Raw genomic sequence first — 14,049 nt, forward strand, 5'->3', positions numbered from 1 at the left:
CTAAGTTATTAAGTACAGCCTTTAAGTTGTTGTCATTAAAAAAAAAAAAATACACTATTTCTAGCTTTATTTGAAGCACTGAAATAAATTCCTCAGTGCAACTACACCATGGGTTGGATTCCTGCAAAGCATTTTGCCTTTGTAGGTTTCACCAGGAACAAGCAATTACATGAGAGAAGACAGCAACTTGTGCACACACTCTGCCAGAGAAAGAAGGATGGTCCTGTACCAAGCCATCACCACACAGACCCATCTGAGCACAGCATTTCCGTTACCATGGTGTTCACAGCCAAATTTCCATGGGCTGCACTAAGCAGCTCCCATGAGCAGCCCCTTGCCCAGTGCCATGATCTGGTCAGGAATGCACAGGCTGTGCACCCTCAGTACGTGTCAGGGGCAGAGAAGCCCCATCAGGAGACACCAAGCTTGGAGCTCCATGTTTGGCACACCAAGGACATCAGAGCCACCTGGACATTTGGCACACCATGGTCATCACAGCCACCTGGACAAGACCCATGAATGCAGACTCAGCTCGTGCTTACAGAAAAAATTTCCAGAATGGCTTCTACTGGTTAGACGAACAAAATAAAATACAGCAGCAAAAGCTCCTTTTGTCCCCACAGATGCACCTATATAAATATTTTGCTAGTAGAAAAATATAAGTATATATTTTTAAAAAGTTTAAAGTTTATATTCTACCGGTAACAGCTCTTGCTGTTCCTACATACCACCCAACCCTGGGACCATGACTCCCCCAGCCCACAGCAGCTGTGCAGAGTGCCAGTAGAATTTTTCAGAAGTCATTTTGTATGTGTTTGCACACACACAGAGATGTACAAACACATACAGGAGAAGAAGGGAGAGAAATATGTTAATTTGAAACATCTGGCAAATGTTTCAGAGTTAACAAGTCCCAGGTTTGGCCTTTTGGGTTTTTTTTCTTTTGGGGGAGTCAAAGAAGGGGAGGCAATTTTGTCATTTTGGGCCAAGGAAGGAAGGGGCATGAAACAAGAAATTGAAGCATGTTTTTTCACCCTTTATTGAACTTCAACATCACACTACTGGAGCTAATGCAAACAGGAAGATCATAAAAGAACATAATGAAAGTCTCGCACACTGGGACTGAGGGACTGGTTTCAGTTACTGAATATAGCTGTGGAGCCACACCACACAAGAGCCAGTGACTTCACGCAGCCACACCACCACAAACTTGGGCTTTTTAAGCTTTTTCTGTGTAGTTCCTCAATCACATTCTAGCCTGCAACTTGTGTCTCATGTACTGCATCCTGTCTTGACAGGATATGGTATTACATCTTTATACACATACAAGATTGACATCTGTAGCTGCTAAATGTATTAAGAAAAAAATCCCCCAATTAACACACATTTTCCTTAAGCTGCCATAAATCATGCATACAATACATTCTATCCCACATCCGACATCTTGAATGAGAGCTATAATTGTGGGAGTAAATGAAGAAAAATGGAGACTCTACTAATTTGGTAAAAGCCTTCCACGGTTGTCTTTTACTTAAGGCATAGTCACTAACACCAACAGAAATCCCAAATTAACTCTGCTGTGCACAGAAATTTTTTTTTTGGTCATTGTTTTGAACCTTAACCTATTTTGAATTTAATACACTTCAAGACTCGTGATAGATAACACCGGTAACTCCACTCCACTGCTGTTTGAGATGAAGGTCAAGCAAGAGAGCTGGCGAGCGCTCTTTTCATGCACCGTTAGCTCCAGGCACAAAGGGGCCTTTGACATCACAGCTGGGGGTTTGCAGCAGCAGCAGCAGCAATATTTGCTATCAAAGACTAGTGAAAACACAAACCCCTCCAAACAGCCAGAGTGCCCAGAGAAGATGCACCCAGTGCAACTGAGAGCACAGTGGGCACAAAGTGAAAGGCCACGAAGTGCCATGCAAAGGCAGTTTGTGCCTTCGAGACCAGACAGATGCTCACTTCAGTAGCAAAGTGTCTCCTGGGAGCCAGTTTCCCTGTGACTCTTACCCATCTAACCGGGAATGCAACATCATTGTTGGTTTTCACATTACTGCTCAGTTTCTGAGCTGTTTTCATGTCATTGGTGAGCTTTTAAGAGAATACCATTGCACAGTCCAATGTGCAGAGAGCACAGAAATAGACTTACTGGCTTCAAAATCAAAATTATTCTAAGCATCTCATAAATGTTAAAAACAGGCAGCAAAATATCTTTACATGGGGCACAGTGACTGAGATGTGGCTAGTTACTTTAAACACAATCTAATTTGACATTTATCCTCATGCTTGTATTACCAATACATATTACACAGACAAACTTGATTTATCCTGTTCAGTTTCTTGGGCCTCTCCTTATTCAAATTATTGACCTAACACAGATGAACAAGCCTCAGACACATGTTTATTACTGTCAAGCAGACCAAAAGCTCGTTCAAATTTTAAATCTTTCTACCATGGCGATGTACCACTTTTATTCTCCAGCCCTGACAGTACTTTCCAATTTCCTCTGAGAGGAGAAATACACACATTCCAGTTGAGACCGATGCTTAAAATTCCTATTAAAGCAACTTTTATGTAATTAGATTGGAATGAATGTGTAACAGTGCCCATTGCAGAAAACTTCAAAGTGGTTATACTGGAGAAATCACAACCCGTTTCAGTGTGCCCACAAGAAGAAAGAATGGCTCTCTGGAGGATAAGAGTATATTAGTCTCTGTGTGTAATAGATTTTATTGACCATATGGAACTGATATAAAAATTGTGTTGCAGTGGGTAGTCTTGGATTTGAGACAGGAATGTGACATACAAAATACAGTTCCTGTAAAAAGCCTGGCAGCTTTCTGGCAGTTTTTGCAATCAGAAGAACCTAAAATATTTACCTGATTGAGTCACTGACGAGTCCCAGGTCAAAGAAAAATCTGAAGATTCACCCTCTTCAACTGAAAAAGAATAAAAATAAGTTGTGATTGCTAAAACAAACCAACTGGAAAGCAAAGTCATCAGAAAACTAGGTCCAGCATGACATTATGTATTAAAACAGACTTCTTTACTGCTGAAAAAGAACTTACTGCTTTCTATAAAATAATTCATAAGATAGAAATTTACTAAAGAGATTTTTTCTAATTTTTAACCTAAATATGGGATTTGTGTTTGCAGTTTCTTCCTGAACAGGCAGCAGTAAGTTCATATGAAATTTTAATAGATGTTTAAACACCACTACCTGGTAAATGTTCACATTTGAAATTCTGTACATTTACAACTTGCATGTGCAAAATTGCCATTGTAAATATAGAGGTTGTTTTTGAAATGAATGTTTCAACAGATCATAGTAAAGAACTGTCCTGTGAAGGGAAAATTGCCTGGCTTATGTCATCCTAACATACTAACATACCAGCCATATTCAGAACCCAGTAATATCTTCACAGTTTTTCAGAATTAAAAAATACTATTTTGATATAGAACCACGTTCTGTGATATGGCAGTCACAAATAAGTGCTTTTAAGGTTTGTTGTTGCTGGGAAAGCTGTCAGAGCCAGATGCTCAGCACTTGCAAGTGATGTAGCTAAAACCTTCTGCCTGTTAAGAATTATAAAAACCACTTGATTCTTACATTCTTAAAAATAACTAAGAGAACAGCCAACAACAAGCTGGGTAAAAAAGTGCCTGATCCTGCTGTTACTGAAAACAGTGGTAGTTACACTAATATCAGAATGGGCATTTGAAAGTGATAACTGCAGAAACTCTTCTTCTGAATTGCAAAAATTTATCATCATCACCTGCCCACTCTGTCACCCTGACACCAAACTAACCTAAATTATAAGTCTTTTTTTTCTGATTAAAATTATTTAGTCCATGCACTGAACAATCTCTCACCCTTTCACCCATGTTATGCTGGATTCAAATGTACATTCTGTAGAATTCTGCAACTGGAATCCAAACCATATTGCAAGGCCACAAGCACAACCTCTGTTGACCAGCCCTGTACGCTCAGGCCAACCTGCTCCAGTGAACACTAACATTTGCATCACAAGAGTCTTGATTTTATGCTTTCATCGCAGTTTTTCCCCCATCCACTGTGGAATTCTGGCATCAAGTTGATGTTAGTGATAGCATCATATGGCATTAGGAACAGAGAATATAATTTACATAGGCAGTGCCTTGAAAAATGTAACTTTGTGTTCAAACCATAAACAAATATGTGTTCCATAGAGGAGAACCACTCTGGTTTTCTTAAATCTGTGTGTTAAGTAACGGAGAAGCACGAAATTCAGCCGTTTCTTCAGAGAAATTATACTTGAGACTTGGTTAGACTTTTTTCAGAGTCTATGTTAGCATAAAGGCCATGTCACATAATATTAAATTCGAGAATGACAAAGAAAAAACAAGAGGCAAAGCTAGAAGCTTATTGAAGCCATTATTGGTCCTATTCCCTGATGGTGGCAGAGGCGGCTTGGCTGGTGCATGCTCCCTCCTGAGGGCTCACCCACCATTTTGTGCTCTGTAAGCCACCATCTTGTTCCCATTTTGACCCATCTCATAACAGAAAAACTCTGGACACAGTTATCCAAAATACCATTTCAGTCTTACACAAGTGCATGTCTCATTTTAACATCAAAATCTATATACACCTGGGAGGGTTTTTGCTCTAAAACTAAATAAGCCAAGTTGGAAATTCATGTACCTGACTCAAAACAGACAAGGGGAATGTTTTAATTTTATTTTATCCTTGACTGCTTTTTGGTTGTTTTGCTTGGAGAGTTTTTTATATTACTACTTTTATGCTGAGGTTTTTATTTTTTCTTTACATTTTGTCTTGGAAAGATTTAAAAAACCCAGTCTGCTAAAAATACATAAAAGAGATAAATTTGGTTCTAGTCAAGGAGTAGTATATGGATCTGCACTGGTCATTGACAATTTTAGCAGCACACTGACTTTCATGTTGGTCAAACACCAAAGACTGCTCCAGTCCTTGAGCTGCTCTAGGGCAGCTGGCTCCAGCACGTAACAAAACCATGGTTTTTGGAATCCCTTAAATGAGGGCAAAGGTTTGAATCAGCCTCTGTTGGCATTAATTTGCTTTGCTCCCTAATGACTGAAAAGGGGACAGAGAACTTACACGTGGAGACAACAGCACTGAAATTCACTTTATATTATTGTAGTCATGGTTTCAGGTTCTCCCCCTCTACTTGCACAGACCCACCACAGAGCTGACAGTGCTGCATATCCATGGAAAGAGGAGGCCAGTGGGATGGAGCCTCCTGAGCTTAAGCACAGACACATCGCCCTGCAGCTGCTGCTCACAACACTACCACCACCTTTCCCCTTACTTTTTCCTTTTTCCTTTAACTCTTTTAAGCAAATATCGTCTTTCAGAGGCTAAATCATAAGAAAAAGTAACAGCCAAGTCTATTCCAAGAGGAATTGATTGCAGTATCAACTGACTCAAGCACTTAATCCTCACCTGCCCATCCACCCATCCATCCATCCAGCTAGACAGGAGGCAGAGAGAAACAAGGAGCAAAAGCAGCCACATCCAGAAAAGACCAAAAGACTGTGTCTATACACCCAATAAGAAGCCCCAAAGGTTTGATGGAAAATGGCATCTGTGAAGCAGAAGCAAAAAATAGGTGATCAGGCTTTGTCACAGACACCAAGTTCAATTGTAAGGAGGCACTAAACTCCATGTGCTTCTGCTCCCTCTCCATAATGGGCATAAAACCAAGAGCTGAGAGGTTCCTCTGTGGCTGCCCTAATCTTCTGGATATAAATGGTTATTTAAGGAGCCAGCATTTGAAGTGGTGTCACTGTTGGCTTTTCCTCAACCTCAGCAGTGAGCAGAAGCCATGGAAGTCAGAAGGAAATATAATGTTTTCATCCTCCTAAAGTCAACTTCAACAGCCAAGCATTCGCAGCTGAAATTTGCTCTCAGTAGCACGTCTTTGCTGGAGTCATAGGGAAGCAGGAGGAGGCTTCCCAGGCTGGTTGGAGATATGGGGACATGATGCTGTGCACAGAGGGCAGATGAGTCCCACAGACCCCCAGCTGGGGACAGGCCCCCCGGGGACTGCCTTAGGACTTGGTGAGCCCTCTGTGGCAGGGCATAGTGGACCCAGAACAGATTTGGCTGCTATGGCTGTGAAGGGATTTCCACGTCTCACTATTTGAGAACCAAGTCAAAAACACCCTTAGTCCATAATATTACTCAGAGATTCACTTAAGCTGAATTTTCAGTTTCTTAATATTTTTGTCATCATTCCTTGAAACTTAGGTTGGCTCAGGTGACCACGTGTATCAACACTCACTTTGTAGATGCTGTTACTTAACTTGTGGTAATGGGCAAAACAAAGCCAGGGAAGACGTACAAATCATTCAACAAAATCGCTCTCAAAATACACAGCAGAGTAAGAATAATTCCCATTTCATTAGCAGGAAAATACATTTTCTGAGACATGCTAGACATAATTATCAAAGTCAAGGTCTAGACACTTCCATCTGTGCTAGTTAATCACTCTGAATGTGTGGACACCAAAGTCCACAAGGCTGATGTTCAGCATGGGCAGGAGCCACCCACATGCCTGAAACACTGCAGCTTGGGAAAACCACAGGAAAACAGCAGCATCATTCAAGACAGAGAACCATGATTTTCCAAAGCAACTAGAGATCTTGTATCAATTCTAACTACTTTTCAAGAATCCTGGCAGCAGGATAGTGAAGGCTCAGCATTTCCTGAAATTTTGGAGGCATTTCATAGCAGGCATTGAAAATGAAGACGCACAAAATCACTGATGTTAAGCTGTGGGCAGAATGTTCACACATGCACTTCACATGGTTTTCTGCTGAATTGTATTCTTCCCATTTTCTTTCAAAAACTCAGCTCATTTTCTGCCCAATTTACATGGTGTAAATGCCTGCACATTAAGCCATGGTTGGAACAAAGAAGTTGCTATGCAAGTACACTCTTACTCTGGTCTCTATCTGCTCTCTCCATATGAATTATCAGCTTAAAATGCTTTGGAAATGCATAGTTTTACTTCTTCAGTAATACAGAGACAGTACAGCAAGAGGACAAAAGTTTGGTCCCACTCTACTCTACTGTATCTTTGGCACAACACTCAAGGTGCAACACGCTGAGCAACAGAGAGGGCACACATGAACTCTTCATGCCAAAATCGCTATGGAGTTTGTTTTAAAAAATGGGCAAGAAAAAGTTTCCAAGTCCAGTACTACAGCTTGATATCAACACTCACAGCACTATATTTCTATTTTTAAAGCATTAACTTTTTTTTTCCTTCTCTTTTCTAAATGATCCATAGTATTTGCCAGCACACAGAGATAAAACACTGCAAACAGAGACTTTTTTAGCTACATCCTTCAGGGTGATGATCCTGAGATAGTTATAGGAAACTCAGCAAAGCATGTGCCTGCTAAAACATCCGTGTCTTTGCTGAAATCTAGGGGCATCTATGAAGCTGATACCCTTCAGGAAGCCTGGGTTTGATTTAAAAATAGCCTTGGTCTGGCAGCATAGAAATTCTTATTGTTAGTCAGCTCAAAAGATGGTTAAGTTTGTGGACTGCCCACCTGAGGCCTGGTTCAGGGACGTCATTGCTGGAAGCAGAAGGATGCATCTGCCTCCCCTCCCTGTTCTGCCCCAGCACAGGAGGACTCCCTGCTGTCATGTCTGAAGAAGACCCCTGTTCTGCTCCAGCTGACTGTGGGGCCTGAATGCAAGAGCGAGAACAAGCACACAGCTGACATAGGGAAGAACTGTGGGCAGTGGCAACATCACAATACAGCACTCCTGTACATGCCAAATATTTGCATTTTGCCCGCTCGTCTCAGATGTTCTCGAAGGATGCTTATTTAATTGCCAGGTCATGAGTGCTGCAGGCTCAAAGATTTCAGTTCTTTGTGCTCAGAGAAACTTCTGAAAGGATTCAGCATCCATTCCCCTAAGAGTGAGAATATCTATTTATGGGGCTACCATTACCTGAACTCCATTCACAGTCACAGTGTTTATTTAACACTTTATCACTCCCAGGAAAGAAGTTAACCTTATCAAAGTAAGATGCTTCTGCACCAAATGTTGATTTCTAGATGCAATCAAGCTTTACAAGTGAGCAACAGCCCCTCAGTAATTGAGATGGCATGTGTATGCTCCCTTATCCTATTACACAGGCTTCAAGGACCACAAGGACCAGTTTAACACTTCCCATAATATAAAAACACCATAGTACGCTAACTAAAACATCAGGAACTGTGAGAGTGTGAGGAACTACTAAGAAATCTAATGGGTTAGAAGCATGTCCCACAGCTGATGGGGGGAACTTTCCTGAATCAGGGCTGTTACCAAGCACTGCATTCAGGATCACGGCTACTCCCTCACCTGCCAGCAACCTTAGAAAACACCAGGCACAAAATACCTTGAATGCACAAAATGCTGGTGCTACTTTTTAATTTGGAGGATTTTTTTAGGTTTTGTTGGTGACAGAACTCTCAGATAAACCCAGGGAAATCTCACTGATGCCTGTGTATTAGCTGTAATGTGCGTGTCAAGACTCACAGCTTTCCCTCTAGAGAAATACTCCAGCACCAAGCCGCATTGTAAGCCAGTCACACATTAATCACATCTTTTCCTGCCCTAGCTATCGGTACTCGCACACAGGAGCGCCGTGATCTTCTCTAATCTTCAGGCTCCTTTGCCACTTTCAGACACAAAACTCTGAGCTGTCCTACCCAGCCTTTGCTCCATCCCTCCCATCATATGCAATTACATGCTCCCAAATCAGCATAGGACACAGAATAGCCCCATCCGATCACCATTCATCTGCCACGACTCATCCCACAGCACTGGCAGCCTGGGATTTGATACAGTCCTCTTAATCCTGCAAAATGCAGAGCAGCTTCCATTTCCACAAAGTCAAAGGGAGCTGAGGATGCTCAAAACTTTGTGGATCGGGGATTGCAAAGCAGTCACTTTCCAGCTGCTTGGCATGGCAGGAGCACAAAGGGTGTTAACAACCTTTACACTTAAATAGCCTGGTATTTTCCGTGTGCATCTAGAGCCCATCCTTTGGAGAGGTGCGGACAGGCTCATGCCTCAAACTGAAAGAGGAGAACACCTCTGCTCCACGGAGCCTGCTACCCAGAGAGGCTTAGTCCTGCACAGCCCCGGGAGCTGCCGCCACAACTAGCAGTGGTAAAGGTTTGGAAATGGCTACTCTGAGCAGAAGCCAGCCAACCCCTCCTGTTCAGATCACTTCTCAGTTTGCTGTAAGGCTTTCCCACTCTCCACCTTAGATGTTCCCTGATAAGATTCTCCATCATAACGGTAAGACAAGAGTCTGCAAAACAAAAATCTGCAGCAGGAGGGTAGTAGCAGCATGAGAAGCAGCCCCATTTGTTATTAAATGCAGCGGCGCTGCGGCAGAGCTGCAGCCGCTGCCCGGGAGCGCTGCAGGGCGCAGAGCCGGCCCCGAGCCAGGCATCGCCTCCTCCAGGAGCCAGGCTGCCCCTCTTTGTCAGCAGCTGGGGCTTTCTCCCGCCACTGTGCACAGAAAAACCTTCCCATTCAGCAGGAAACTAGGAAGTTTTGAGGGGCTTTGCCAGTCAGCTGAGAATAGACGCCTGTGAGTGTATCCCAATGTATTCACAGTACCTTGCAGCTAGAAAGGAAAGGGAGATTCCCCTGGTGCCTCATACCAACATTCTACCAACATTCAGAGGAGCAAAAAGGTGCCTGGCAGAAGCTTCTGGGTGTGCTTTATAGCAGCCACTTGAGCCAGTTTACTCCCCTTAGAAAATCAACTTCATCAGAGGATTCCTCTCAGGTCTCCCCATGTTTACAAGGCATTTTGCTTGTTTGTGTGATCATTTCCATTCAGCTTTAGTAACACTTGGCTCTGGTGGTTGGTGGGAAGGAGCACTGGGACACCAGGGCATCCCCAGAGAGGCAATGGTGTATTCCTTGCCCATGTCCTAATCCTGGGATCCCCCATGGGAACCATGCATGGTCCTCAGCACAATTGCTCACAGCTCCAGGGCCACCTCCTTGTTCCCTCCCGAATGAGCAGCTGATCCAGCCATCGGTGGCCCTTAGCCAGCAAGGGTTTTTTCCACCTTAAATAGGGCCGTTATGTATTAGTCCTTTCATGAGCCAGCAGGCCAGGGAATAAGACAAGAGGGTTTACTGACATGGCTTATTTAGCGAGTTCAGAGCCTAAATTTGCACAAGTTCTCTAGCTGCTTTTCTCCAAAGTCAGTAATAGGGCTTGGCAGAGACTGTGGGTTTTGCTGGCAAAGTCAGCCTTTTTGTGTGAAGGAGGGAGGAGTGGGGAAACCCAGACTGCTGTGCTCACTAGGTCAAGGAAAAGGAAAAAAAGAAAGAAAGAAAAAAAAAAAAGAAAAAAAAAAGAAGAAGGATGAGACAAATGGGACAGAATTACAAAGGGAAACTGAAAAAAAGATCGTTAGGAACAGAAAAAGATGTGAAGGTGATTAAGAAGAACAAGACAAACAACAAAATAAGGTAGCACTAGCAGGTTTATGCAAAGGAGATCTAATTATGGGTGGCTAAATCCTCCAGGACATTAATATTCCATCGTAATGTGTCTAGTTTCCTCCTTTCCAGACATGGCAGGGAGGAAATGAGAATCACTTAGATACACTGTTTAATGAGCAAATGATGGACGATCACCAAATACAGCCTGCCTGATAAGTATCCATTAGCTTAAACTCGCACAGTAAATCTGTGTGCAGCTAACGGGCCTGCCTCTTCCAACGCTACAGCAAAACTTAATGGAACTGCAACCAGAGAAAGGGAGCCTTGTAAATAAAAATCTCATCTCGGTGAGACAAGAAAGACTGTAGGACATACATAATGGCTAATCACAGCCTTTCCCACAGACTGCATACCTGACTCACAAGTCAGGGTGTATTTATTCCCAGTGCTCATATTTAGTTTTTGTGTTTCTAATTCACATACTTCACTGGAGACAGATATTTTCCATCCAAATCTATTATGTAAATAAATACGAGGGTTAGGTGCAATAAAATGCAGTCAGTGTTTCAGGTTGCTGTCAAGATCAACATCTTATACATAAAATACATTAAGCTTGTATTTCTTAAAACTGAGCCTGCAGACACCCCATGATACGTTTGGGATCAATACTCTTACTGATGGTTCTTATAGTTTGTCATTGAATGTTAATCCCCAAAGGGCAGGGTGGATTTTTTTTTCCTTTTAATTGCAATACATGGTATTTAATCTGTGAAACGTTCAGGAATTTAGAGCTTTCTTCTGCTTTTTCTGCCTGGAGTTTGCCTGGTCGTGAAACTGGTGGAGTGCACCCCACCCAGCTCAAGCAACCCACCCTGCTGATGTCCCATTCCTGCCTGGCACAGAGCTCCCACTGACATTCTGCACCCCCAGACCCACCACCCACCATAAGCTTCACTCAAAATTAATGGGAGCACCCAGAATCCCTGCCCTCACCTGCCCCAGTTGGGCTGAGCCCCAGCCCACACCATACGCAGGCAGGGGGCACAGAGCAGAGGTGGTGAGAGAGGTGGAGATACAGAAGGAGATGGGGTGCAGGGTGGCCAGGGGACAGCAAGCACCATCTGCCTGTGGGCACCCTCCTCTCTGCACTGTTATATGCATTTCTAAGGCAACTGTCACCATAGTGTTTGCACCTTCTTCAAAAGTAGATCTACTATGAGTAAGCAGACACTTTAAAGCTCAAGTGAAACAAAACAGGTGAATCCAGCATTTTCCACATTGCTCGTAAAATCATAAATTTTACTTCAGCAACCAAGGGTTTAAATACTCTTTTTCCATTTGTAGCAGAATTGGATGACAGAAACACATACGTGCCAAAACTCTACCAAACTGAAGCAAGGAAGGTAGAGAAAGGGAAGACTAACACCTCTACAATTCATGTCCAGGACTTCAAGTCCATGAGTCAAATTTGCAAGTTGTGAAGTGACCCCTTGATCTGCTAGAAATGCCATCCTTTGATGGGCCATGTCACCCCCTCCTGCTGTGGATAAGCTTCCCCCTCCCAGTGAAGAGCCCTCAGCTGAGCTCCTCTGCACAGTGGAGGATGGGCAGTCACTGCACCTCTGACCTGAGGCTTTTCCAAGATACCCAAAGTCTCTCCTCCCTCCACTCTTTGGTTCCAGGGTCTGTTCGAGCCTGGCAGCTGATAGCCCTGGGCTGTGGTCCTCATCTTGGAGGTGTTAAGCCTGTGCTCAGTGAATGTCCCCAGCCCTGAGTTGTTACTTTATCTTATCTCCATCAGCGAGTGGTGTCAGGCCTCAGTCAGGGCCCCATTCAGGGTGTGTTGGTCTTCTCTGCAGCTTTTGGAATACAGTTTTAAAAGTCCTTCATGAAAATGTTTAAATCATAAACTATAATATTTCAGTCTCTGACACCACCCAAGACAATGTTTGCAAACACGTGAGGCTGTGTGCTGGAAGACAGCAGACCCGAGACTTGCAGCATAGCAGAGTTCAGCTGGAGGGATGGCACAGGCCAAAGGGATGCCTTGACTATTTCCTGAACATAACAAAAAGGCTACAATGAAATGAAATTTCAAAACCTAGTCAAAGCATCATGAAATTCAAATACTGGGCTTTGCACAGAGAATGCAAGGTCTCACCAAGTCAGATTTATTGCAAACTTTGCTTCTCTTGGGATGAGAAAAGAAAAGAAAAAAAAGGCAGAGGAAAGATGGGGAAGAGCACTATTTTTACATTAGGGCTGTAAAGTTTCTCTATAAGCAGGACACCTAATAAATTTAGGTATGAAATTTAGGTATGCTGGCCCTGTATTCAGACACCTAATGGGAATGCTGAAAGGCTAACATCTAACACAGGCTAATGACACAAAGAAAGGGGAATGTTCTGAAAATAATCTATGTATATAGAAACAGGAACCAAACCAAGGAAGAATGAAAGTAGATAACTAGGATCTGCAGATGAGTAGTGGGGCCATAACTCCTTACACTACCTCTTGCTCTGGTAAAGCACATAGAGATTTAGGTACACCAGCAGACTGAGTACACCCTGCCTCAAACTGCAGGCTGCTCCCCATTGCTGCTAACAGGGATCACCCTTCCGCATTCTGCTTAGCCAAATCCATCCAACATTGTCCCACCTGCTGTGGGCAGACCAAGAGCCACATCCCTTCAGACGCTCCTGCCATGGATAGCAGGTAGCCTTTCCCTTCCCTTTGGCAAGGAGCTGATGTCAGCTCTCCAGCTCTTCTCATCATCACCATAACTCAAGTTCCACTTCACAGGTATTTTTCCACTATTGATTTCAACCAGACCCAATAGAGGCCAAGGCAACAGCTCCCATTTCACAGCATCTGAGCAGTTCCAGATGACAAAGAACCCCAACTTTCAGAGTTAGGTTTGAGGTAGAGAGTTTAATGCCAATAAAAAATTCACACTTGCAAATATGATAAAAAGAACAGAAAATTACTTAAACAGCAAGCAACTACCTTGAGGGACAGCAATGAAATGGTAAAGCATGCAACCAACTCTAGTCTTAAACAAGTTTAGTCTCTTACTTTATAATTCTTCAAAGCCAGTTTTACTACATTATGCCTAAAGGCCTCATCCCAGCTGCAGTGAGCTCCAGCAGGAGCAGAGCTGCTGTACCAAACACTTTGTTTAGCATCACACTCCCCTCCACAAATACCCTATTCAGTACCCAGGACTATTAATCAAAGCTGAAAAGAAGTCTTTGACCAGATTTCCACACCTCAGCCTAAAAAAATACAACAATTTTTACTGCAAATCCTTCAAACCTGGAAGTTGTTTCACTGGTGAACTATGTTTGCAGCATAGGTAGCACAGAAAAAGAAAAAGAGAGAAGGCTTTTCCTGACCAGCCATTTTAATTAGAGCTATGAGGGCTTGAAAAATCCCATCTGGTGAGTAGAGTCATTCCCCCCTTTTCCCCTCCTCAGAAAGGCCAAGTTTTGAGACGCTGAGCGCATCAGGCTGTCAGTGCTCGCAGTCCGCTGCCGTCCCAG

At 43.2% G+C, this 14,049-nt stretch overlaps 1 protein-coding gene across 2 annotated transcripts in view; it reads right to left on the minus strand.

Annotated features, from left to right (window-relative positions):
• ZNF423 (zinc finger protein 423) overlaps positions 1–14,049 on the minus strand; it is a 228,491-nt gene that overhangs the window by 184,595 nt on the left and 29,847 nt on the right. For both annotated transcript variants that reach the window (XM_082289946.1, XM_082289945.1), the window contains exon 2: positions 2,886–2,945. In XM_082289946.1, coding sequence (XP_082146072.1) covers positions 2,886–2,945 — 60 coding nt within the window. The remainder of the gene's footprint in view (positions 1–2,885; positions 2,946–14,049) is intronic.

Source organism: Coloeus monedula (genome assembly GCF_965178545.1).
Source record: "Coloeus monedula genome assembly, chromosome: 13".
Lineage (NCBI taxonomy): Eukaryota > Metazoa > Chordata > Aves > Passeriformes > Corvidae > Coloeus > Coloeus monedula.